This window comes from Mustela nivalis (genome assembly GCF_964662115.1).
Source record: "Mustela nivalis genome assembly, chromosome: 13".
In the NCBI taxonomy this organism is placed as follows: Eukaryota; Metazoa; Chordata; class Mammalia; order Carnivora; family Mustelidae; genus Mustela; species Mustela nivalis.
The window spans coordinates 9,980,162-10,008,056 of record NC_139032.1 but is presented as its reverse complement, the minus strand read 5'-3'; the positions used below and the strand labels follow the sequence as shown (position 1 = coordinate 10,008,056).

General features: G+C 44.0%; 1 protein-coding gene across 1 annotated transcript in view; it reads right to left on the bottom strand.

The window, feature by feature from the left end:
• The window catches only part of LOC309847256 (phosphoglucomutase-like protein 5), a gene marked incomplete at its 3' end in the record, with an annotated part of 44,115 nt that extends 23,787 nt beyond the window's left edge, over positions 1-20,328 (bottom strand). Inside the window, exons 1-2 of the mRNA XM_082697198.1 lie at positions 19,542-20,328; positions 1,701-1,863 (exon numbers count right to left, since the gene is read on the bottom strand). Of these exons, the coding sequence (XP_082553324.1) occupies positions 1,701-1,863; positions 19,542-19,802 (424 nt within the window). The 5' untranslated portion in view covers positions 19,803-20,328. The remainder of the gene's footprint in view (positions 1-1,700; positions 1,864-19,541) is intronic.
• Between the last annotated feature and the right edge of the window lie 7,567 nt (positions 20,329-27,895).

The following is a 27,895-nucleotide window of genomic DNA, read 5'->3' as shown; positions in this document are numbered from 1 at the left end:
TTTATTATGCTCATCTTTATATATGTTTAAAAATTTGTTTAATTCACCCCATACACATATTCCACTGCACAAAGACCTCTAAACTATACATTTCTGTAAATAGAAGAAATAGTGAAATAATTCTAAGCATTTCAGGGAGAGAAAGTCAACACTATAAGGAAGAAAGATGTCTACAGGTTATGCTAAAAAAAATCATTTGTCTAGCCTTGAGCAGCCATGTGAACTTGAGCAAATCAATAACAGTCTCTGGGGGATTTATTTCTTCATCTATAAAATGACAGAAATGGACTAAATGACTTAGAGGGTTTCTTCCAGCTTTTAAATTCAGAGTCCTTCCATATCAGATAAGCATCCATGAGATCAAGTGGGTTAAGATCTCATTAGTCCACTTCCTTGTCATGTCACCTCAAGGGTTGTGGTGGTTCGTTTGTTCGTTCGTTTTTATACGTCATTCCAACCTGGCCACAGGGTGCCCAGATATTTGGTTAAACCTTATTCCCATGTGTCTATAGGCCTGTTTCTGGATGAGATTAGTATTTGAATCAGTAGACTGAGGAAAGGAAAGCCCAATGTAGTGGCCTTATCCAACCCACTGAAAGCCTGGACAGAACAAGAGGCTAAGTGAGGGAGAATTCACTCTCTCTACCTGCTTTCCAGCTGAGACACTGGTCCTCTCCCGCCCTGGAACCCGGACTCGGACTGGAACTTACACCGTCAGTTCTGCTGTTTCTCAAGCCTTTGGACTCAGACCAGAACTCCACCATCAGCGCTCCTGGGTCTAGAGGTCTCAGGACTTTTCTGCCTCCATAATCACATGAGCCAACCCCTCTCTGGACCCTGGGGCAGGTGAGGCTGCATGCAGGCCCTTTAAGAGCTTTCCCTCAGTTCGCCACAGCCCCAAAGGTCAAGGGCATGAGCCAGTTGGTCTTCAAGACAGATGTGTTGGGGGCACATCTCTCAGGTGGCAGTCTTAACAAATGGAGTACCCAATGTAGAGTATGAGCCTTCCCTTTCTCAGACAGAAGCTTGGGATTTTGCATTCTCTCCAGATGGTGGACTATTTGGCCAGCAGTGAGGTTTATGGTGAGGTGGTGTCCCAACTTCTCGCACCCACTTTGACATGGTTTCCCTCTCATTTGCCTTGCGTAAAGGGGCTGCTCTGCTTGTTTTTAGGTTTTTTTTCAGAGGAAAGTGATCCATTTTTCTGTAGATGCAGTGTGTCCATGACAGGAGGTGAGTTCTGGATGTTCCTACATCACCATCTTGAACCAGAACCCAGCCCACTCCTCATAATAAATCTCTGTATAGCCCACTGTTCTGGTCCTCTGGAGAAACCTGACTAGTACAGCACTTCACTGGAACTTTCTGTGCAATTTCTCCTCCACCCTGCTTGTCTACGACCAAAGGGTCACTGTAAGACTATGATAGCTGGGATACATAGGTGGCACAGTCAGTTAAGCGTCTGACTCTTGGTTTTGGCCCAGGTCTTTATCTCAGGGTTGTCAGGTCGAAGCCCATGTCAGGCTCCGTGCTCAGTGCAAGTCTGCTTGAGATTCTCTCTCTCCTTCTCCCTCTGCCCCTCACCCTGCTCTCATACATGCTGTCTCAAATAAATAAATACATCTTTTTAAACAAATAAAACTATGACAACATAATAGGACAGAAATTGGGATGATTAAGGCAGATTCTAAGCCACATACCTCCATTGGCAACATTGAACTTCACTCCAAACTCTCCCCCTGGTCCTCCAGGGCAATGGCTGGCTGTTAAGATAATTCCACCAGCTGCCTTGATCTTCCTGATAATGCAGGAAACAGCAGGTGTTGACAAGATACCATTCTGCCCAATAATCAGCCGTCCAATCTAGATCAGCCAAAGAAAGAAATCAATCCAGTTACATGGAATCAGAGGCATTTCAATGGAAAGTGTCCCAAGCTCTGTTAAGACACAGTAAGTCACTTGGCAAAAGGAATTGAGTAGGCTTTGGGTTAGGGGGTGAAGGAGAGCTCTGGCATTGTCTCTCCTGCCCGATATCTCCAACACCACCGGGGCACCCACGTCTAGAGGTCAATTACCAAACTGGATCAGCCTCATTGACTTTTAGTAATTTGAAACATTGGCTTTTGATGTTCAAGGGCTTGGCTTGAACTAGGCAAGAAGTTCTTAGTTTGTTACTGGCTTAGAAACGCTACACATGAACATACTAGAAATTATAAGAAAAAAGGAGTGCTTCTCTGCTTCACCTCCTTCCTCTCTGTTCCTCAGCACAAGCCCATACAGGAGGGACCTGGCTTACCATAGCCTCATCGTCAGCGGGCGTATTGAACTGCGCTCTGAATAACCACTCTTATAGAGGCAAGAATTTTATTTCTGCCACTGACAACATGTGCTGGAGACAACAGAAAAACTACCCCGTCATGCTAAGCAGAGATCTGGAGGTCATCCACGGGTGCAGGCAGTCTTTCTAGAGCTACAAAAAAGAAAGTCATATAACTCTGTAGAGTATGACTCTACAAGTCATACTCTACAAGAGCAAGACAAGAGTATGACTCTTGCTCTTAAAATAAAGACCAATGTCATCCAATCCAGTGGTTCTCAGATGTTACAACTCAGAATCCTAATGAAGCCTTAAAATTACCAATACTCAGACTGCATCTTGGACTAATTGTATTAGAATTTCTGGGGGTAGAATCAAGGTTTCATGGTCTCTAAAGCTCTACAGGTGATTTCAACATTCATCCGAGCTTAGTGATCAAGTCTCCTTGTTAAGAATCAGCAGCATGGGGGCGCCTGGGTGGCTCAGTGGGTTAAGCCGCTGCCTTCAGCTCAGGTCATGATCCTAGGGTCCTGGGATCGAGTCCCGCATCGGGCTCTCTGCTCAGCAGGGAGCCTGCTTCTCTCTCTCTCTCTGCCTACCTCTCAGTCTACTTGTGATCTCTCTCTGTAAAATGAATAAATAAAATCTTTAAAAAAAAATTAAAAAAAAAAAAATCAGCAGCATGGGCATCCCCTATGAGCTTAGTAGAAGGGCTAAACCTCAAGGTCCACTCAAGACCCACTGAGGAAGAATCTGTTAAGAGGAAGAATCTGTTAAGTACCTTAACAAGATCCCCTCCCCCCCCCTTCTAGTTAATTCATCTGTCCATCAAAATTTGAGAAGTACTGCTGTGGCCCACAAGGGAAGGCAAGCTCTAGCATCCAGCTCAACACCAAAATTACCCTGGACCCAACTACAGCAATGCTAGAAGTAGGTCACTGACCAAATAGGACAATGAAGGAAGATACAGGAAAAAATGTACAAAAAGTGGGGGTGCCTAGGTGGCTCAGTGGGTTAAAGCCTCTGCCTTTAGCTCAGGTCATGATCCCAGGGTCCTGGGATCAGCCCCCGCATCAGGCTCTCTGCTCGGCAGGGAGCATTCTCCACCCCGCCCCCACTCTGCTGCCTCTCTGACTATTTGTGATCTCTGTCAAATAAACAAATAAATTATTAAAAAAAAAAAAAGAAGAAGATTGTGCACCTGTGGCAGACTGGGTTCGCAGTCCTCAAAAAGCAATGATCCCCTTCTACAGTCCAGACGGCTCTTTGAGGACCAACCTCCAGCCCCCTGCCAGGGACTACATTTCCCAGACCACCTTACATCTAGTGTGGCTGCATGACTGATTTCACAACAGATGATACACGAACATGAGAATGAGGACAGAAGTAATGCATGTGCCCCCTGTGCTCAGGATGGTAAGAAGCCTCCTCTCCACCATGTATTTCCAGAGACTTCCTTCCAGAGACTCAGCTCAGGTGAGCACATAGCTCTAGGAGACACGGAGCCAGAAGATGGAAGCCAAGAGTCTTTGTTCACCAGCAATGCCCACAGTGGACTATTATGTGCGTGAGAAATGACGTTCTACTATTTTTAAAGGAAATAAAAATGGTTTCCTGTTAAAAGGATTTATTTGCTCTAACAAATTATATTATCTTAAATGGTATAGAAGGAACATGGACAATGCTTGAATGCTAAGTCAAAAATGCAGAATAGAAAATAATTTTTATGCTATGACAACAACGTAAAGTTAAGGGGCGCCTGGGTGGCTCAGTCGGGTAAGCATCCGACTACGGATTTCAGTTCAAGTCTTGATCTCAAGGTTGTGAGTTCAAGCCCCATGCTGGGCTCCACACTGAGCATGGAACCTACTTTAAAAAAAAAAAAAAACACACAATGTAAAGTTATATTCACTTTGGGGCTACAATTTGGAAAAAATACAGAAATAAATATATACAATTTATTTATCAAGTAGTCATGATTATAGACCAACTTAACTAAAATTCAATTATTCCTTGTTTGAAAAGATAATACATATTCTGTTTAAGAAGGTCAACGTGAGAAAATATACTGAAAAAAAAAAAAAAATACCAAGCTTTAACATTTTGGTTATAATTGGAGGGTTAACAGAAGACTAAATTCTAGTTATCTGGAAATTTCACCTATGCAGATGGACTCATTGACCCAACATTACCAGAAAAAGAGGTAGTGCTGAACACTGTGTATAAACCTAATTGTGGGACATCTGAGGCATGGTAAGAGCTGGAGGAGAGGCATGAGAGCAAGAGATGGAGTTTCTAAAGTCAGACACAGAAAATCATAAAGACATGTGTATCCCCTGGAAATGCTCAGTAAGAGGGGACTTAAGCAGACAATGATTTTAAGAATCAAGCGGGTAGGATCAGCCTCCTTCGTGCGAGTCTGATCAGCCTCCTTCCCGGGTAGCCACACCTGTCATTGACCAATGGACTCGGGAACAAAGTTCCATGAGGAACCCTCACGGTGGCAAGGAGGGAGGTGATACACGGACTCAGCACCATGGCTTTCCTCTCACCAAGACCAGCCTGGCTCCAGCCACCACTGGGCACCCAACAGAGACCAAAACTGAGTCCCTCATATGGCACCATTGCCGGGGTGATCAGCTAAACACCTGGTGGCCGGTTGATTACAGTAACACCGCTTCCCTTATGGAAGGGGAAGAGCTTTGTTCTTACTGAAGAGGACACACAGAAAAGAAGATACACCGAGAAGAAGCAGTGTAAGACAGAGGCAGAGATCAGAGTAAGGTGTCCACAAGCCAGGGAAGGCCAAGGAATATGGCAGCCACCACACCAGAAGCCAGAAGAGGGATGGAATGATTCACCCTTAGAGCCCTCAGAGGAAGCATGATCCTACTGGATTTCAGACTTCTGGCCTTCTTCTAGCAACTGATAAAAGAAATATAACCTTGGGGTGCCTGGGTGGCTCAGTGGGTTAAGCCTCTGCCTTCTGCTCGGGTCATGATCTCAGGGTCCTGGGATCGAGTCCCGCATCAGGCTCTCTGCTCAGCAGGGAGTCTGCTTCCCCCTCTCTTTGCCTGCCTCTCTGCCTACTTGTGATCTCTCTCTCTGTCAAATAAATATAATCTAAAAAAAAAAAAATATATATATATATATATATATATATATATATAACCTTTGGAAACCCTGTTGTTTAAAGAAAGAACACTCCATTTCGAAGTTAAAAGATCTAGAGGGGAGCCTTGCCTCCACCCCAGAGGAGGGCAAATCACTTCACTTTTCTGAGGCTTTGTGTCTTCATCTGCAAAGCTGAGAATCTTAAGATGAGATTCCATTAAGAAAAACCCTTTGTGAAACAAACATGACGTGTTACCATCACCCTCCTCGAACACTTGTTTTTTTAAATTTTTTTAAAAGATTTTATTTATTTGAGAAAGTGAGAGCATGGGCAGAGAGAAGGACAGAGGGCGAGGGAGAAGCGGACTCCCAGCTGAGTGCAGATGCTGGCGCGGGGCTCGATCTCACAACCCCGAGATCATTACCTGAGCTGAATCAAGAGTCAGATATTTAACTGTTTAACTGATTGCGCCCCCCAAATGCTCTCAAAATTCACTTTTAGACAGTAGGTTATCCCTTATGCTACCATTTCACTTTCCAAACAAGTCCTAGAAATATTGCCCTCCACCATCACCATCGCAGCAGATGCTACCTTGCAAGGAAAGGATGGTCTACTTACATCATTAACACTGCTTTTGTTTAGGGCATTGGAGCAGGCGGCATCTGACTTTTTTTCCTGAGTGAAACCCAGTCTGCAACCCGGGGCATGGTGGAGTGGGGTGGGGGGTTCAAGTCAAGACATCCTGTGGCTCCCTGACCTTCTCAGGAGGGGCACTGGGGGAATCACCACTCGCATTCCCATACGGTCTGGCTTTGGCTGGAAGAAGGGGAAACCAGCCTGGGCTTCACCTGCTACTGGGGAACATGTCCTTCCGTTCCCACTTGCAAAGGGGTTCAAGATGGCCTCTAGTGCAGTGTCATGTACACAAGCAACAGGCAGTACACACATCTAGATCCCAGAATCCACAGGTAGCCACGTGTACACTATCACAGGGACGCTCACAGACCTACTGAGACACGTTGAATTTGAGCTTGTTCCTACCTAGGCAACACCTGCAGAGGCTCCGGAAAAAGAGGACGTAGCACGGGCTGGTGTGCAATGAGTCACCTTTCCCAGGGTGCCATTACTTAATCATCTCTCTGTGTCTAGTCTCCTAGATGGATGTTGGAACCACTCACCAACTCTTGAACCTCACCTGGACTGCATCGTTACTGCTCCACCCCTGATGGACACAGCAGGTGCCAAGGGAATCAGTGTGCCCCTCCACATGGCACAGACAAATGTCCTGAGAAGAGAAACTTTTAATCCCATAAAGCTTTCTCCCAGCCCATTTCTTTACACCAGGTGCCATATACAACCCATTTTTAAAATGATTTTCTTTCTCAGGGCATCCTAGTGGCTCAGTCAGTTAAGTATCTGACTCTTAATTTCAGCTCAGGTCATGATCTCAGGATGGTGAGATGGAGCCCTGCATTGGGTTCTGAGCTCAGCGGGGAGTCTGCTTCAAATTCTCTTTCTCCCCCTGCTTCTACTCCTCCCCACTCAAATATAAATCTTTAAAAAAAAGTAATAAGTTTCTTTCTCACGGATTGTTCTTTTCAGAACACTAACAAACTATTCTTCTAAATTAGACTTAGCAATGGGTTCAGTTTCTAATTAGATCAAAGTATTAGAGAGCAGCAATGGGCAGTTGAAACCCGCAGGGTAGGATCTCAGAGTACAGGCAGATTTTTTACTCCAAATGATTTTCTCCAAGTAACAAAACACATTGTTTTCCTGTGTGAACTCCCTTAAATATGACTCCCTGCCATGATTTCCTTTGAGCTTTACACAAGCCATTAAAAAAAAAAAAAAAAAATAGTCCCAAAGGGAGACAAGAAAAAGTAAGCATAACGTTCCCCAATATCCTCCACTCACTGTGCCATATGCCTCTCATTCCCAAAGTGAATCTGAGAGCAAAGAGAGCAATAAACAGAAGCTTCCTTGATGGTTCCCAGAGTGTGGTGCGGACCACACAGCCACCACCACAGCCATCTCCAAAGTGCACAGAGAGCCACAGATGCAAAGATGCCTGTTTCCTGTCTTCGCCGTTAAACACAAACCAAAACCCACGAAGCAAGGCCAAGGCCAAGCCACCATGATGGCAGGGCTTTGGTCTCTCAGCCCCAGCTGTCAGAGGGGTGTGCCAACCTTTGTGCACTGCTGCACATGAGTAAGCCGGAGATGGCTAAGTGGAATTTCGAGAAATAACAAACTCAGGACATGGATGTGGTTATCCAAACATCAAGGGACTTCTCCATTTGCACATGGATAATGATGCGGTTATATCCTTTGTTACATGGAGACCAGATGGGAGCCCCTGAGCCCATCCTCAGCTTCCTGTCCCCTGGAAGCCTTCATGCACACACTTTGGGGCTGGAAGGAGAGATGAGAGCCCACTAGAATCAAACCAAGGTGGAGTTCACATTCGGTCCCTAACATCTGAACAGATGCAGAAAAGTCACGAGTGCCCAGAAGTTTGGCCCAAGTTCTAGTCTTCCACCCCCTCAGCAGCTCTGGAGATCTTAGTGAGAATCAGGCAATCCAGCTTTGCTCAGATGCAAAATGGGGGTGGTGACACTAGAACTTGGGGTCCTCCTAAGAATTAGGTAATTCAGCACTTGGAAAATACTGAAATCTTTACCTTGAGGTATAGGACTTGGCTCAATGAAGTAAGAAAGGGCTTATCTGCTGCTAATTTATGAGGTGCTCAACCCAACTGAAGACCTGGAGAAGAACCACCAGATCCACCTAGGTCAAGAACACAGAGTTGTATGCCCTGAGATACTATGAGATTTTTGTATCCATCCAATGGACTTCCTACTGGCTATGCGATTTGCGGCAAGATCCCTCTGTGTCTCAGTTTTGTAATCTAAAAGATGGAAGGTGAGAGAAGGTAAGATAAGCATGCTCCAGGTCAGTGTCCAGCACCAAACGAAGACTCAAGGGTCTTCCCTGCCTTCCTTCCTCTCCCACATGCCATTGCTTAATTTTTAAGTATGAATTCCTTAATTCATAGTTATTGAATGAATCTGTTGTTGTTTTGCTTACCTATAGTGGTTTTCTAATTACAAATACACACACACACACACACACACACACACACACACACATATACATGTTCCCTTTTTGAACATTTAGGAAGAACACATGAGCAAAAGGAAAATAAGAGTCATCTCTAAATCTAAAAATGAGCACAGTTCTCACTTCTATGTAAAACCTCTGGGTCTTGGTATCTCTGCTTCTCTCTCTAATTTACAAATTTCCATATTTTTACAAAAGGGATTATTGTATCACCTACATCTTTCACGTAATATACCCAGCCCTTCCCTGGTATCTATGTTTCTGTGTCACTGAATATTCTTCCACAATTGGATTTTTAGTGTACATATGGTCTTCCATTATTTAGATGTACCATTGTTTACTAACCAATATAAAAGTGCTCTTTTGGAGTGCCTGGGAGGCTCAGTCAGTTGAACAGCCAACTCTTGGTTTGGGCTCAGGTTGTGATCTCAGGGTCTTGAGATCAAGCCCCATGTCAGGTTCTGCAATCAGCACCGTGGGCTTGAGAGCATCTCTCTCCCGCCCCCTCTGCCTCTCCCTGTCTCATTTGCATGCATGCACGTGTGCTCTTTCTCTCTCTCTCTCCTTAAAATACTTTTTTTTAAGAAAATGTTCTTTTACCTGAAGTTTTTGTATGTGAAACTAAAAAATGTTTGAGGACTAAATGGGGGCTACAAAATAAATGAAACTGCATGTAGCTTGGCAACAATTAAAGTGTAAATTAGTTGTAACATGCCTACATGAATACAATGTCTTCTTTCTTCTTTAACCACCAAGGCTGCTCCCTGAAAAGGTGCTGAAGTCCATGGTAAGGAGTGACAAGACCGAGTCTGTGCTCTTGTCTTGACCTGGATCATTTCATTTTCCTCTCTGTGCCTCTGACTTGTACTATCTGCCAGGATGCTCAATGCCGACTGGCTAACTTTCCCGTGTTGGTGAGCTCACCGCAGAGCTGTTCTTGCAAGACAGATTCCCGCCCAGAACAGTAGGATTTCTTTGACTTATATCTCTTACTCTCAGCCCATCCAATTCCAGCCCAATTCTCCTAATCATCATAGAAACATAGGTCATCTAGGCATATTTAGCCACTCCTTTGCTTCTATGTAATCTTCAAACATTTCTGACATCTGGTCTACTCTCCTCTTGAAGACATCCAGGGAAGATATATATCTGAGGAAGGGGGTGTCCTGCGCATATGCCCACATGGATATGCTACTCAATAAACTCTCTAAATACATAAAAACACTTTCCATCTGGCACCTTTATAGGTACACACAAAAAAATTATATCATTATATAGATATATTTTATATTTATATATATATATTATATATATATATAAACAAAGCTACATCTATAAAACAAAAAACTCTATCTTTGACATCTTTATAGATAGAATACATATGTGTGAATATGTACTTAATATATATACCCATACTGCAATAAATATGTGTGTGTGTGTGTGTGTGTGTGTGTGTGGCCTGCATATCCCTCCCCCAAAATAAACCTCAGTCTCTATAGCCATGTGTTTTTTCCTGAGTCATTCTCACAATCAATTAAAATACATTTATGTGGCTTTTTAAATAAATTACATCAGACCCGTTTCCGTCTGGTTGGGAAACATTCCTGCCCCTTTGCTAAGTGCCCCCACGCCTCAAACTGTGTTCCAGTGAACTGAAGACCTCTGGCAATAACAGATTTACAGCTCAGCAAGACTGAACAGTTTACTGTTATTTATGACGGCAGGGCCGGGTCTTCTGTGTTCTGTCCCGCATTAGCATCCGACACTTCACATCTGGGACATCCTGTCCAAAAAAAGACCCTGCCCGGGAACCAAGCGTTCGGCGAGGCTGCGGGAACAGACACGGGGACAAACATCCTGACCAAATACCGCACCTCGAGCGCCTGCAGCTGTCGGCGCTCAGACGACTCAGCAGATTAGCGTGGAGTCCCCTAGCCTCTGCTGGGTCTGTTCCTCTCGGTCATCTCTCACATGGCCCTGTCCGTTAGGCTTGAAAATCCTCGTGAAATGAGCAGATTGCGGGGACCAGGGGGGGGGGGGCGGGCGGGTGGGGGTCTTGCCTGAACGCAGCCGGAGCCTCAGAAATGTTTAAGATGGAAAAGCATGGGACAGACTCAGCTCATTCATGCTGGGAAATAATGCACAGACGAAGTCAAGAGGAAGCCTTACCAAAGCAGCCAGAATCGCCATGTGAGCAGTAAAGTTACTGAAACTACAGGGCACCACGCCCAGGTCCTTTCATTTTAATCAGAGTTTAGTTTAGACAAGTTTAGTAATAATTGTGTTATGAAAACAAATAAAATAATTGATAGTAATCCTCCCAGTGAACCTGGAATCTTCCAGGTAGGGGCAAGTGGTTTTACTTTCCCTATTTGTATAAATGAGGAGACCAACCCCAGAAAGCCACTTGACTTTTCCGCAGTCATGCAAGTTGCAAACGATAGTATCGGCATTCAAATCCAGAACTTCTCCTTTTTTATTATTTTTTCCTGGTGTGTTTAATCATCAGAGCAACCTATACATGTGTATGAGTATTTAATAAAAAGAAGTATATGACGTAGAAAGAGAAAGGATTCTCCTTCCCCGCCACACACACCCATATATCCCAGATGTATTCACTGTTAACTGGAATATATTCTTCTAACCCTATTTTCTATGCTTACATTATAGATTTGTTTCATGTGGCCAAAGACCCAGACAACATTTCTAACTAAGCTGCTTTATTAAATCTTATGATAAAGCATAATGGTGTTTACAGAAAAGACAGACACACATCAGCAATATTATATGTGAAATTTGCCCGAAGAATTTTCTAGAAAACATCTCTTCTCCTTGAGCCTTAGTGAACTCTGGATTTTTGATAGTTTCTGTACAGAGGAGGGATAGAAGTTGGAAGTACATTCTTCTTAATCTACTACTTGCTTTGTTTCATTGAACAAACTATCATTTGTATCTTTTTCATGTACGTGTAGATCCACCTTCTTTGTTTACGGGTTTTAATGCCTCAGTGGTAGGCTTGTGTCATACATTAGGTACCTGTTCTCTACTAATGAGCATATAAACTGTCTCTAAGGTTTTCTTTTACAAAATGCTATGATGAGTATTCCTGTACATAGACATTTCTACCTTTATATTAGGAAATTTACAGGACAGATTCTTAGATTCATGGATTGGTGGATTACTGGACAAGTATTCCATTGATTTTGGTGCATACTGCTAAATTGAACTGCCTGGCCAAAATGTTCTATCAAGTTAACTTCCATTAGCATGACAATTTTCAAATGTTCACACCAACTCTGAGTACTTTTGATTTTTTTCAAATTGATAGATTGTTTTTGTTTATTTTTTTGTTATTAATGAAGATGATCTCCTTTTCATATGTTTGTTGTTGTAGATGACAAGATTTCTTTTGAATTTTTTTAATTTTTTACTGATTTAGAAAAGCTTTTTATAGAGTGTAGATATTAACCATTTGTTATAAACTCTGGTCTTCTGATTTCAACTTCTTTTCCCTTTCCATTAGAAAGCCTTAAATATAAAACTAGATACCCCTAGCTACCAAAGAGAACTCTTATTAATAAGAGAAAAAAAGAAAGGCAATCATTAAGTATTACATTACAAAACAGCTATAACTAGAGACGTGGAAAAGAAAAAGTTCTGTGACTCAATGCCAAGAAGAATTTCTTCAAATTTCCTGAAGATTTTCTCTTCACACAAATATAAGCATCAACTCGAAAATTTGACCATCACTAAAAATGTAGGAGATGAAAAACATTCTTAAAGCTCCAGAAAATGTGGATTTTAACAAGTCTCATATCCATAACTAATGAGAGTCAAGTCCAAGGCAAGGACCTAAAGCCTTTCCTCTGGCTTCACAAGTATAAACATGCAAGGCATATTGGCCAAATCTTGAGTGTTTGCAATTAACTGTCAAAGCTGTAGGCGAACAGAGGATGTTGAGTTTCTACCTTCAATTTAAAAATCCCTGGAAATTTCAGACACTGTTTCCCACCCCACCCCACCTACTATTCTCAAAAAACCCTGTTCAAATCCTATCCCAGTATTTGTTTACATTACTCTTGTCTAACAGAAGGATGACCAGGGCCCAAAACATGAAGGTTAGGTTTAGCAAAGCCAATACCTATGCTTAGTTTCCTCAAAATTAGGTTCCAACTTCTATCCCTCAAATCTGTACAGAAACTGTCAAACCTTCAGAGTTCATGAAGGACTCGAAGAGAACAGATGTTTTATAGAAAATTCTTTGGGCAAGTTTCACACATAATGTTGGTGATGTGTGTCTGTCTTTTCAATAAACATCATTATGCTTTATCACAAGATTTAATAACACAGCTTAGTTAAAAATGTCATCTGGGTCTCTGGACACATTAAACAAAGCTTAAAATAACCCACCCCAGCAACTGGGAGGGCCCAGCTGTTCTTAAAACCTCTCCCATTCCTTTTCCTTCCCCATTTAAAAAAAAAAAAAAAAAACAAGTGAATGATGACTTGAGGCTAACAGATTCAAGAATGGACTGACTGAACAGGGAGAAAGAGGGAACCAAGAGCACCAAAGGTAACCAAGAGCTATTGCTCATATAATGGATTTCCCATTTCCACAACTCAGGGATGGGGATTTGGGAAGGGAAGCGAAAGAAAGTTATGGCAAGCTCTTTAGGGCTTTCTTGTGTATTACAAACCTGCCCTTCCTAATGTCAGGGCCATAACTCATTCCATTCACCTATTCTGTAGTGAACTTCGGTCGAAAATAAAGGACAGTCACCACCCAGTTCTTTTTCCTTTCTAGAGACAGGACCTGAAGCCGGCCAATCCCAGACTTCCAGAGTCACCCCAGGAAAGAAGCCTTATCTGCTGAAACACAGGCTTCCCTCTCTCCTCCCTACATCCCCCACACCGCCATATTCCACTCTGTTTCCCTTCCAAATCTATGCTCCTTTTCTTTGGGACATCAAAATTTGTTCCCCAGATAGCTCTGATAAATGTCAAGACAAGGCTTTCCCATTTTTTGAAACAACCACCTCTGCATGGCACATGGGACTCAAACACGGCCGGCACAAGCATCCCTCTGGAAGGCATACCCCAGTTCCTCACCAACACAGCCTTCTTCATACCATTGCACTTCACCCTCCACCTCTAAAAGATTTCACAAGGCATTGAGAAGTTCTTGTAAGCTGAGCTGTATGCTAATATAATTATTACCATTGCTGATCATCACATGGCCAGCACACTGTGTGGCTAATCAACAAATGGATTTTCTCTTGGCTAAAACTTGCAACAGAACTGTAAGTTGTTTTACTCAATATGTGCAATCAAATCACTATTTTAGGAGAAATATTCAGTTGACCATAATAATATTCCCTTATATTTCTTAAAGCTACGGATGTTATATAATGCTTTCATTTGATTCCCAGGATAACTCAGCCCTGCTGTCCCTCCCAATGTATAGATGAGGAAACAAGTGGTTTCTAGGTATTTCAAGAGGCTAAAACATTTGCCCTGCAACTTGTATGGCCGAGCTAGGAAAAGAAAGCGAGCTTCCGAGCTGCTGATACGGAGCTTTTCCTACCATACCTCATTGTCTCCCAGGCGAAGGTCAGAAGACAGTGTGGTTATCATCACATGAAGAAATCTGGTTTGGGTTTGCTAAAATGCATTTGCAGTGTTTGGTGACCTACCTTTATTTAATTTATAGTTGCTTTTTGTTGTAACAGTCTGGATCCATAAAAAAATTTTTTTTACATTTTAAATGCTAAATTACAGAGCTGTGCTACCTAGTATGGTAGCTACTAATCACTTACAGCTACTTAAACTTAAATTTTAATTAATTAAAATTAAATAAAAAGATTCAGTTTTTCAGTCACATTTGGTGCATTTTGACTATTTGATAATCACATGTGGCTAGTGGCTTGGGTAGATTACAAAAACTTTCCTTCCTCTCAAAACATTCTAAAAGTGGGGCGCCTGGGTGACTCAGTAGGTTAAAGCTGCTGCCTTCGGCTCAGGTCATGATCCCAGGGTCCTGGGATCGAGCCCTGCATCGGGCTCTCTGCTCAGCAGGGAGACTGCTTCTTCCTCTCTCTCTGCCTGCCTCTCTGCCTACTTGCGATCTTTGCCTGTCAAATAAATAAATAAAATCTTTAAAACAAAAAAATTCTAAAAGTTCTATTGGACCGTGATGAGATATATATATAGATATATATATATATATAAAAAGTTCTATTGGACTGTGATGAGATATACATATATATGTATGTGTGTATGTATATGTACATACACACATACATATACATACGTGTGTGTGTGAGTATACACACACACACACATATATATATGGTGTCATCTCCAGAGATAGAAAACTTTAGAAAAAGTCAGAAACATCTTCAAGCACAGTGCTGCCATCTGTCCAATATTAAAGGTACTTTAGGACTAAAAAAAAAAAAGATGAGAACAAAGAGGAGAAAGAGATGCCCTTAGTCACAGATGGATTCACCCAGAAAAAGGCAAAGGCATTTATTCATAATGTAGCCATTACTTACATTTAGTTCTTGAAATCTTTATGAAATTTAAATAAATTGATACCTAGAGGATCTAAACCCCTGAGAAGTATCTGAAGCAGATAGAAAAAGAAATAATTTTTAAAAACCACTTAGTTACAGGGGTACCTGGGTGGCTCAGTGGGTTAAAGCCTCTGCCTTCGTCTCAGGTCATGATCTCAGGGTCCTAGGATGGAGCCCCACATCGGAGCCTACTTCCCCCACACCCCCACCCCCTGCTTCTGTGCTTACTTGTGATCTCTGTCTGTCAAATAAATAAAATCTTTTTTTAAAAAATCACTTAGTTACAAACTAAGTTTATATTGGTAACAAACTAAGTTCTGCAATTCATTTAAATGTGCTATTTACTCTCATACTTAGTAGATATTTTTCTTTGCTCTTATATGGTATGACAGTCTGGATCTTCAAAAAAGAATTATAATACTTCTGGGGACTTTTTATTTATTTTTTTAAAGATTTTATTTATTTATTTGACAGACAGAGACCACAAGTAGGCAGAGAGGCAGGCAGAGAAAGAGGAAAGGAAGCAGGCTCCCCGCTGGGCAGAGAGCCAGATGTGATGCGGGGCTCGATCACAGGACGCTGGGATCATGACCTGAGCCGAAGGCAGAGGCTTTAACCCACTGAGCCACCCAGGCGCCCCGTGGGGACTTTTTAGATAAGTTTGCACAGCCACATAAAAATTACAGAAACAGGTATAAGTATCTTCTCACTAATTTACAAATCCATTCAAAATGATTATATAAAAATTCAAGAGTTCACAGTGAAACTCAAAAGAGCAAAAGAAAAGCCAAACAAATTCGTGTGTCAAGAGTTCAAGTGGCTATTTTGCCAAATCCTGACTGAAAATTGATAATTTAAAAAGAGAGGGAAATAAACATAAATTCTGCTTTTCCAGAAGGAACTCTATTACAGGATAGCCCAATAGTGAGGGAAATGCCCAGTTTTTAGAAAAATGCTAGCTGAAGCACGTAGATAGAATTAGAGAATTAAAAATCATTTTGAAACCCCTAATGAAATAATCCACTCAAGCCTGAATCGCTAATGGAAGCTGAAACAACTGAGTCAAGGATGACAGGAACTGGATATTCACATGGTACAAACCTCACCCCACAGGCTACTGGCCAGTTCCAAGAAGGCAGAGGCAATCACCACAACAGCCCTATAGTCATCTCAGAACCATGAACATCTGGTCAACCTGAGATTGCTTCCTAACACAATACAACATGAATATACACCACCACCTACGAAATAGTCTTGCCAAAAAAAGAAAAAAAGTGTTGAGCCTGAATGTAATTAAGCCTTTAGAACTCAATTTTAGTACATACACACACATACACACACACACACACACACACACACACACAGAATATCATGAAAAGTTAAATGACACTATAAAAAAAAAAAAAAATCAGAAAATTCCAGAAAGCGGGGCCGAGGGAGGCATTCTACAGGACAACCAACCGACCCTGTCTCTTCAATAAGTCAATTTCATGAACAGAAAAAAACAAGGAGGGAGATAGTTTCTAGTTTAAAAAAGACTTGAGACATAACCAAATGCAATGTGTGTTCCTTGATTAGAAGAAAACTAGTTTGAAAAAACAGCTATAAAAGACATTTCAGAATAATTGAGGAATCTTAATGTAGGATGGGTAATAAATGAAGAAATCCTTTTTTTTTATTTTGTTTGGGATGGTAATGACATTGTAACTATCAAGAACATTGTTCTTAGTTTTTAAAGATCCATACTGAATTTAAGGATAAAACGTCATTTTTAAAATATACTTTAAAATACTTTAGCCCTCAAAAAAGATGGAACAGATATAGGAAAAATAATAACAGCTTAGGGTGTGGGCATATGGAAGCCATTTATCTATTCTCTGCTTTTCTGAAAGTTTGAAATATTCAGAATTTTACAATAAAAAAATGTTTATCCTGAATTGTACTGGCTATATGTCAGAGAATCTATTTCAAACTCTATGATATATTAAGATATAAGTGGCAGTTCATCACTTTGGAAATTCCAAACTTCTGTCCTCCTCTAGCAATTATATAATCAAAGAGCAACTACAGTTGGTTATATTAAACTGCATAGTAAAATTAACTTTATCAAACCCCAAATCTTTCAGATACAGAGAGGCAGCCCTCTCACTCAGGTTCAAGTCAGTGCAAAGAGAATAAATACTATTTTTGTACTATTTTTCTAACCCGTTTATGAATATCCAATGGGAAATCAAGGGAGGCAAAGTTTTTGGAACCGAGGGTCTTCATTCCTATCAATTTGCCATCATTCAAGACCAATTTTGCTCATGGTGAACCCCCTTTCTCCTGAAGCCAGCCTTCTGATTGTTCATTTGCCCAAGCAAAAGCCCTCAAGAAGGTGAACAAAATGAGAAGACTGGTTTAAATTGGCTGCCTGAAACTTTGATAAATGTTGGCCATTCCCTTCACTCCTACCCACCCATTTTGGAAATAACACTTTCAGATTATTTAGGAGATGGTCCTTCTGTGTGGGTTATGACTTTTCATTCTGTCCCTTGTAACAACCACAAGATTAAGCGTGGCTCTGATTTAACCATTTATTAACATATGCTACCTATTGCCTAAAATAAACTCCACCTTAAAGTTAATAAGATATGGTTATCAGAGAAGCGTTGAAGTAAGAAGTTGAAGAGACTTGATGGGAACGTGTGCCAAGAAATCAGAAAGCATGGCAATATCTTGCCCGTGCAAATCGACAACTGGAGCTTCAAAATATCCTCACCCACAATAAATAAGTGGATGTTTTTCTCCCTCCCTAAAAAAAAAAAAAAAAAAACCTGCCCCAGCAAGGAGTAGGAGAGCTGCCCTACCTCTCCCAAGGCTCCTTATCCTCCATCACTCCATGGGAACAGCTTGTCAGACAAGAGTAAGACTACTTGTCAACCTCTCTCCAACTCCCTGATTCAAGCCAACCTTGATCGATCCCAAGTTAGGGGCCAGAGAGAAATAGTAGTGCTGTATCACCAGCCACATCGTCTTCTGAGGTTGGAAATCCCAGCTCTACCACCCGTATCACCGCTCAGTGCTTTCTCCCAATGCTTTTGGATTATTTTATTTAGGGGGAAAAAAAATCTACTTTCCCCACCCCTAAAACACTGCAAGAGGGGAATCAGAGTACACAAAGGTGGAGCACGGACGACACCAAAGACTAAAAAAAAGAAAGAGAGGAAAGAAAATTAAAAGGATGGGGTCGGGAAGGAGAAAGGGAATCCACACCCCAGAGGGTTGTTTAGTTTCACTTTTTTTAAATGTTCACACTCATTTATACATCGGTAGGGATTCCACTTAAATGTGCTACGCGTGGGGTTCTGGCTCAGATGACTCTTTTAGACAGTATTTCCCACAAAGACCGCTGAAGTGCGGTGTCCCTCTTGCAGAAGTGCGCAGAGGCTGCGGGATTTGGGAAGGAGAACAGGGGGCTACCGGATGATGCCAGAAGGTGTTTCTAGCTGTAGGACAGAAAGGAAGGAGGAGGAGAAACCTCCAAGGTCCGCAGAGGTGGTGGGAGAAGAGAGAGGAAGTGAGGATGAAATCGGAAAGGGAGAAGAGGCACAAAATGCTATCAGCTGCCAGAGTCTTTCGCAGAGTAGTTAGGAATTGCTTTGAGAAAGGCAGAGCAAGGCGCATTTCAGATCGTTGAGAGATAGGGCTCCCCCCTACCCCCATGACACACACAGAACTGAGGGCAGAGAGGCTGTGTGGCACGGAACTGACCTCCACCCCAGCCCTGCACAAACCAGATGAATAGTGAAGTAATTCCACTGGGTTAAAGAACCACTTACACTAAAAGTCCACTCTTGCTAAACATGCCAGGAATCAACACTGGAGTGTGTGTGTGTGTGTGTGTGTGTGTGTGTACACGCGTGTGTTTGAGACACTACTGTTAGATCTGGGAGAGCCAACACTTAGAGGGGGAAGAAGAGGGCTGCAAACAGGGCACAGGAGAAAAAAGAAGGAAAGGGGCGGTGGTGGGGGGAGACCACTATGTTGGTAGCTGAGCAAAGAAGTGGGGGTGGGGAAGGCAGGGTAGTAAACCGGTGGGAACGGGTAGTTTTAAAGGGCTGGGGAAGAGGAGGCCCAAAAGGAACCCGGGCAGGTGCGGGCCATGGGCAGAGAGCGGGGGAGAGCTCAGGGCGATGTGGCAGGTTCCCTCCAAGCGGAACCCTGAAGGCCTTTCGGTGACCTCAAGGAGAGGGCCTGGGGGAGCCGCTGCGCCGGGGTGGGGGTGGCAGTGGCGGTAGGGGTTGGGCCTGCGGGGCTGGGGGGCGGCAGGCAGGAGGGGGCAGGGCCGGGACCGAGGGCGGCGGCAGCGGCTGCGGGCGGTGGCAGCGGCGCGGTGAGAGGCTAGGGTCAGCGGGGGCAGGTCACTCACCCCGTTGGCCGCGGCCATCTGCACCACGATCTCGGTGGCCGTCCTGCTGAAGTACCTGCCGTCGCTGCCCACCACCATGGTGCAGCCCTGGCGGTCGCGCAGGTCGATGGACGACAGCACGCTCTGGATAAAGTTGGGCAGGTAGTTGCGCTGGCCCTCGAAGAGGCCGGTGGGCCGCCGCAGCCCCCCGCCGCCGGCCGGCCGCTGGTCCTCGTAGGGCACGGTGGGCACCGTCAGCACCGGGATGGGGCTCCCCTCCATGGCGCCTCCTGGCCGGTCCTGCCGCGGCTCCCGGGAGCCGGAGGGAATCTGCAGCCGCCGGCCCCCCTGCTCCCCACCAGCTTGGCTACGCGCCCGGGCTCCGCCTCGCGCCCCGGCCCCGGCCCCCTCCGCAGCCCTGCGCCCTCCCGCGGATCCGGCAGTCCTCTCTCCGCGCCGCCCCGGCAGAGTTTGGCCTCTACCTTCCAAGAAAGTTTGCTCCCGCCCAGCTCTCTCTCTGGAGCCGGGTCCCCCGAGGCGCCGGCAGTGTCCGGACCCTGCTGGACTCACTTAAGGGGGGATGCCCCAGAGCCTACTCCCAGGGCTGGCCAGCCCGATCCCGGAGACCCCAGTCGCCCGCCTGGCCCTAGCCTTCCCGGTGACCGCTTCGCTCCCGAGCACACACACCCTCTGCTAGAAAACAGCCCGGGGGCGAGGGCGAGCTGGAGCGGGACTTGGGGACCTCTCCCAGACCCCCACTCCCTCTCCCCTCCCACCGCAGCCCAGTCTCCCGGTCTCCCTGCAAGTGAGCCTTTTCCAAGCCCAAGTTTCTCTTTTGAACAAGGACGAGGGAGGGAGTTGGGAGGGGGCTGAACCTTTTGCCACCAGCGAACAGCCCCGGGCCAAAAATAACCCTGGAAAGGCGAACTGAGAATTGTTATCTTCTGCCAGCGCTGAAATTGGAGGCTGAGCGTTGCATGTGTGTCTGTGTGTGTGTGGGTACACACCCCACCACTACCATTTGTTGCCGGGAATCACAGACTGTCAGGCCCTTGAAACCGGCAGGACCCACCCAGCCGACCGCACTTTTCCCTGGGCTCTCTCAAGGCAGCGTGGAAACTGCCCGCCCCCCCCCCACCCCGCCCGATTTGTTGTGGTGGTTGCAACAGCAACACAGACACTATTTCTTTCTTTCTACTCCTCACCCTCCCTAGCCCAGCTCCTGCTTAGAAACGGGCTGGTCCCACACAGTTTGTCCACACTGCTGAGCTTCCTGCCCGGATTAATCACTTTCCATAGGAGAAGGGTAGAGTCCTTCTTAATACCCTACCACGAATGAATGAATAAACTCAAACAAGGACAAGATACCAGGAACTCTCCTGGGTCCTTTCCATGCATCTTCTCATTATGCAGGAGGCAAGCGATGATGGTCTGCCTTGTCTCCATAAAGCCCACCAAAACCCAAACCAAGAAATACTCCATAGAAAACAGAAGTGGAGAGACAATGGACCGAAAGGATAAAACCCGAACAGGAAGAAACTATTATTTTGTTTTGGGTTTGGGTTTGTGGTTTTTTTTGGCTTCTGTCACCTTTCACTCTCCAAGCATTTTTGTACTACTTTTGCACTACATTTTTGCATTTCAGGCTACTGTCCTGAAATCTCCTGCTTCTTCTCCCCCCAAATACTGTCCACTTGCTGGGACTAAGCTTGACTTGCTGCAGGTTTGGAAAAGCATTTGATCACAGTAAACTGAGTGTGAACAGGAGGTCACACTTCCATGCTGTTTTGCATACAAAGGCTTTGCATCTGTTTTCTCTCTGTAGGCTCAAAGTGAAAGAAGAAAGCATGGCATTCATATCATTTCCATTTTACAGATGAGAAAAGGGAGGCTTCCTGTGAGACCAAGGGAGTGGCTAAGACGACATTTGCAGTCAGTCGGAATTCTGGTATGGCCGCTCCTGTTTTTGTTAATATCATTGAAGTATGAATCGAATCCAATGTAGCCACCAATGGAATCTTGTTGGGACTTCTCAGCTAGCCTCTTAAACACCAAAGTTGGGTTGTCATTGTGAGGTGTGTTTTTTTTTTTAATATATTTTTGTTTTTGTTTTTGTTTTCCTTGGGTCCCCAAGAGCCCATTCCCCTACAGCACCCAACAGAGAGAACCTCCACTCTTCTAAGGATCTGTGTACATCCCTATAGCATAGGGGTTTTTAAATCACTGTCTAATAACATCTTTCTTTTGCAGGGAAGGGCAATATCATTCCCAAAAGAGAAGTTAGCAAATCCTCTGCCCCCTGTAAAGAAGAGAAAGGTTTGGCCTCAAAGATGACCAGAAGATCTACTTCTCTATCTCTCCACCTCCAACACTGTTTCTCCTACCAAAGCCTAGCTCCTTCCACAGGGCTAGGGACAAGGCATCCATATCTCAGAGAAGCTTTTACAGTTATACCAACTAAGAGAGGGAAACCTCTTCCCTTGGTTCTAATCCCCATATTTCCAAAGACTCTGGTCCAGCTCAAGGCAAAGTGCACAACCACAAAGCCAGACCCCACAGTGTCTTTGGAGTTCCTCCAAAGTAAGGGGGTGTTGTTCCCCAGAGGGAGGAGAGATGGGCAAACAACCATAATTGTCCTCCACATAACTGACACTTGCACTGATCAAGCCTTTCAAAACTTATTTTTCTTTTCGCTAAATTCATACAGCACGTTGCATCATTGATAAAACACTCACGGGCCTTTCTATGCATGCCTTCTCTCTGCCAGCTGTACGTGACCTTGGAGTATTTCCTTAACCTCTCCTCACTTGAGTGTCCTCACTGTGAAATAAGAATCATTATCATCCTCACCTCACTCGTTGCTGGGAGGATTAAAGTGCATGGTTTAGGGCCTGACACACAGAAAGGCATTCGTTAAAAGATGTTCACAGTATCGCCATCGATATCATATTTATCATTATTATGACTGCTCTCTGTACCAAGAACTCAGTTATATCTTTGCAGGGACCACCAAGACACAGAAAGCGGCTTTGGGCATAGGTGACATTCTATGCACATTGGTTGAATTAATCTGTGGTTTTTGACAACAGAAATTCAAGAAATATAGAGTCAATTTCCCCTTGAAATGTATAAAAGGGATTTAGGAACTAAAGAAATCTCTTCAAAGCTGCCCTCAAAGTTGGTCCAGTTTGTTCCAATAACTGTGTTACAGTGGTGGAAAAAGGAACCTGAGCGGGCTCCCAGAAGAAATGCCTTGTCCTTAGCAGCTCACAGTAAAATGAGAAGGTCGGATTAGATCAGTGTTTCCCAAAGGACTTTCCTCAGAACCTGAGTGCCTCCCAACGCCTCACAAAGCAGAGCTGCCTGGTCAAGCAACTTGGAAGTCCTCCACACTCTACTTCATTCTTGGAGCTTTGCGATGCACATTTTCCTACAAAAACCTCTGCGAGCTTTTAAACTGATTCTTGTCAAACTCACATGCCCACTTTGTCCAGGGAAAGCCCCAGAGTAGCTTTGTGACTATAGCCTGGAGACAGTCCCCCTTCCCCTTCAGCTGTCCCCAGGGGGCTAGGAAGGGGATGAATACACTTTCCAGATTTTAAAGGGCGGGTCACCCCTTTGTGTTAGGTTGGCACTTCTCTGCAGTGTGGTTCACAATGAAGGGGAGGCCTGTTTGCTGAGGTGTCTCTCAGCCTTCTCTGAGCCTCTAGGGGAAAGGCATCTCACTGAGAATTCCTGGCATGTAACAGGAGCAACTGATCTATCTTTCCTTCCCCTTGGGACTTCCTGGCTCTCAAAAAGGTGTCAGCCACCATCTTCATAGAAGCTAGACCAGCATTGTCTACAGAAAGAATTGGAGGGGGAGGGGTGTGGAGTGAGTTTTGCAGATTCACAAAGCACACTGGCACATTAAAGACCCTGAGGTTCCACAGAAAAGAAAACTATTCACCTTTAACCTAGCATTTCCACATCTTATCTGACCATGGTCAAGTAAGGTCTTTGGCAAAACACTTATTAACAGATCAAGGACATGAATATTCCATGAAACACTTTAGATCTCTGGGGTCCTTTCCAGCTACATCATTCTATAACTTCCTTTTTTACTTGTGAGGCATTAAAAGATTAATTTATCTCAGGCTTTCCTGTATGAACTTATCAGAAGGTGCCAAGGGGAACAGGCTGAACTGCCCAATTAAAAAAAAAAAAAAATTCCCTTGAGAGATTTTGAGACTTAAAATGAATTAAATATATTTATAGATTTGTTTTTATATGTTCCATTCTTCCATACACCTCCCTGTACACCACCACCACCCCGACCCACTGCTAGCAGGAAAGACTGGCACGCATATTTGGCCTGTGGTGATTACACACACCTGTTCAGTCAGGGTCCACGTCTGTGCACACGGGGAATGCTAAAAATAGGCTGTTGACTCACTGATGCTAAGAGCAGGTAGAAAATCTCCAGGGCGGACATCTTGGATGTACTCATTTTAAATCTGCCCCAAGAGCTTCTGGCGATGGGGAAAGTCCATTACATATTTCTCTTAAAACACACCGCTTTCCACCAAACCTCTCTGTTCCCTAGCAAAGGAAATACAGATCATAATTCCAACAGAACTTGCTGCTTCTCCAGCCCCCTCCCCAGAAGGCCACTGAGTGAACGCTCGAGGAATGTATGTGGGAAACAGAGGCAGAAGAAAAGTTCGATTTCCTTACTATCTAGAGCCACTGACAAGTCCTTGAAACAGGCAGAGTGACATTCCTCTAGCGACTGAACTGCCTCCACCTTAATACCATGCTAAGGGCAAAAGGCAATCCTAGGAGCACCAGGGTGGCTCAGTGGGTTAAAGCCTCTGCCTTCGGCTCAGGTCATGATCCCGGGGTCCTGGGATTGAGCCCCGCATCCGCCTCTCTGTTCAGCAGGGAGCCTGCTTCCTCCTCTCTCTGTCTGCCTCTTTGCTTACTTGTAATCTCTGTGTGTCAAATAAATAAATAAAATATTAAAAAAAAAAAAAGGCAATCCTAGCCTGGCTGCCTCTCCCACTGCAACCAGGATCCTTTAAGTCTACTTCAAGATATAAAAATTCCTTTGGAAACTTCCTTTATCTCGAAACCCTCCAAGAAACGTGCTGGCAATCATCCCCAAGCATATGATGATATATACACCTGAAGGGTCTCATGACTAAGGTTTCATTAGATGGTAATAAATGACCTTTTCCCAACAGCTAGCACCTCAACGTTCTGGAAACCTTGCTTCCAAAATTCCTTAGAGACTGACGCCATCCCTGACCCCCTCCCAACTTGCAAGTATGTAATGGACCACTCCTCACAGCCCAGTGACTGTGACTCTTCCTGCCCATGCGTCCTGTCCCCATGCTTTAGTAAACCACCATTTTGCACCAAAGGCGTCCCAAGAATTCTTTCTTGGCTGTGGGCTCAGGACTCCACCCCACTGAACCTCACCTATATTCAAAACTTCACCAGATGGACGAAGGCATGTCGCAGGTGTATCTTGCAAACGTCTGTGCACTGCTTTCTATGTTCTTGTATGTCAGGCTTTACTACTCTGTCTCCCACCTTCATCACTGACTGCCTGTGTGGCCTTGGACAAGCTGCTTACCCTCCCTAAACCTCAGTTTCTGCATCTGGAAAATGAATATAATGCTACCTACCTCCCATGGTCCATGATCATATGCAGAGAGATAATAATGGCAAATTGCTTCACATGGAGCCTAGAATGGAATAGTAAATATTATCAATTTTATAAATTATAATTTTTATTATTAAATTTTATTAAATTATTAAATTTATTAAGTTATTAAATTTATTTATTAAATTATTAAATATTACCATTAAATAATTATTGAAATAGTACCAACATAATTCCTATTACTATAATAATAATTCTGAATCTTTGTATTGTTACACCCCAATAATGGGTCCGTGATTAAAGGAGCAGGACTGATATAAAGCGAAGGTCAAGCAAAGCTTTTTTTTGCGCCAAGCATCAAGAATCTAACCGAACCTTCGGGGCCGCACCTCTTACAAGAGAGGGCGACCCTTCTCTGTTTCACAGACTAGATTTTAAGGGCAAAGGCGATGCCGTCGGGCCTGGGCACGCACAGGTGACCAGTGAGATTGTAACACACACAGGAAATTCCACAGTGATGCAGGTGACCAACTGAATTACAATTTACCCTAGTAGACATTTAAACCAGCCTATAACACCTTGATTAGGATTGGCGCCCAAAAGGCTCCCAAAGGGGGGGGGCAGCCAGCATACTCCTTGGTAGCTAGGGAGACAGTATGCAACCCCCACTGATGGATGTCTCCACCTGGCCTGACCCGCCCTCGTATCTGAGCTTTGTTACCCGGAGCTGGTTTCCGGGATGTGTTTTAAGTAAGTCCCCTGGGGGAAGGGGAGCAGGAACAGTTTAAGGGTTAAACAACAAAGTTATTGTTTAACCTCAGTGGAAGCCTCTGGCTAATATAAAAATATAAAATGGGTCCTTACAGTATCAGACAGTATTGTCTTTGATGGCAGTCCTAGATTATGGCTAATAAACTTTTTTCAGCACAATATCCAGTAGGACATCATTTGCAGAGTACTGAACTCCTAGTAAAGACGAAAAAAAGTTTTACTGACCTTTAACTGCTTTGTAAGCAAAAAAAGCCACCAGCCTGGGGCGCCCGGGTGGCTCAGTGGGTTAAGCCTCTGCCTTCAGCTCAGGTCATGATCTCAGGGTCCTGGGATTGAGCCCCGCATCAGGCTCCCTGCTGAGCAGAGAGCCTGTTTCCCTTCCTCTCTCTCTTTGCCTGCCTCTCTGCCTACTTGTGATGTCTGTCTGTCAAATAAATAAATAAATAAAATCTTCAAAAAAAAAAAAAAAAGCCATCAGCCTAATACTGGGAGCTCCAGCTCCACTCAAGAGTTTGTTTTTGGAGGTAGCCACGGGTAAGCCTAGGAGAACTCTGTGCTGTCAGAAGTGCCTGAGGTCAGCACGAGAAGTTGATGGAAAACGCTTTCAGGTGGGGTTTCCTGCCTACTGCGTGTGCTCCTGCTGGGGGTTGGGGGGGTGACAACTCTGGAAAGCATTTAATGTTAATTGACTAGCTAGTAAAAACTGTGGTTTGGAGAGAGCAAAAGGTTTCATCTTAATTCACTTTTATCTAAAAAACAACAGGCCACTGGTGGGCCAGAAAGGAATATTCCATCTCCAGGGGTCCCCCACTGTGTTTAGAGGCATCACTGATACACAGTAATGGGTGGCTGACAAGTTTGTGAATCATCTGAGCAAAGTCCTTATTTCATAAAAGGCAAAAGGTTTTCTGAAGCTATCTCCACACTTTTTTAATAGCTGAATTTTGGTTTTAAGGCTTCAGAAAAGAAAGAACTGAGGTCTTTATTATAAAGGAAATGTATTTTCCATATTCCACTAAATTGCATTCCGTGAGTCATTTGCAATCATAGCCTACATGGCATTTTTCTAGGGTGGTTTTTGTTTTGGGTTTTAGGAAGGAATCCTCTTCCCCCCCATATATGGCCAATCTCCGGATAAATATCTAACATTCCTATGTAAAGTCATTTTTAAAAAAAGATTTTATTTATTTGACAGACAGAGATCACAAGTAGGCAGAGAGGCAGGCAGAGAGAGAGGGGGAAGCAGGCTCCCCACCGAGCAGAGAGCCCAACGCGGGGCTCGATCCCAGGACCCCGGGATTATGACCCAAGCCGAAGGCAGAGGCTTTAACCCACTGAGCCACTCAGGTGCCCCTGTAAAGTCATTTTTTTTTTTTTAAAGATTTTTATTTATTTATTTGTCAGAGAGAGAGCGAGCGAGAGCGAGCACAGGCAGAGTCAGAGGGAGAAGCAGGCTCCCTGTGGAGCAAGGAGCCCGATGTGGGACTCGATCCCAGGACGCCGGGATCATGACCTGAGCCGAAGGCAGCTGCTTAACCAACTGAGCTGAAAGACCCCCCCCCCCCCCCCGTCGTGACCACCCAGGCGTCCCAAGTCATTTTTTGAAAGCTATTTTATATCCATCTACATCACAGAGCTAAATATCAAATATGTCATATCAGCCAGGATTCCTGCCTAATGAATGAATTTTTTTAGCCATGAAGTCTGGGTCAGTTTGCATGGCTAATATGAAATTCTCTGTTACAATAACTAAGATATGGACACAACCCAAGTGTCCATCGCTGGATAAAGAAGATATGAGATACACACACACACACACGGGAACATTATTCAGCCATAAAAAGAATATGAGATTTCACCATTTGTGACACCATGGATGGATCTAGAGGGTGGAATGCTAAGTGAAATATGTTAGTCAAAGGAAGATAAAACCACATGATTTCAATCAGATGTG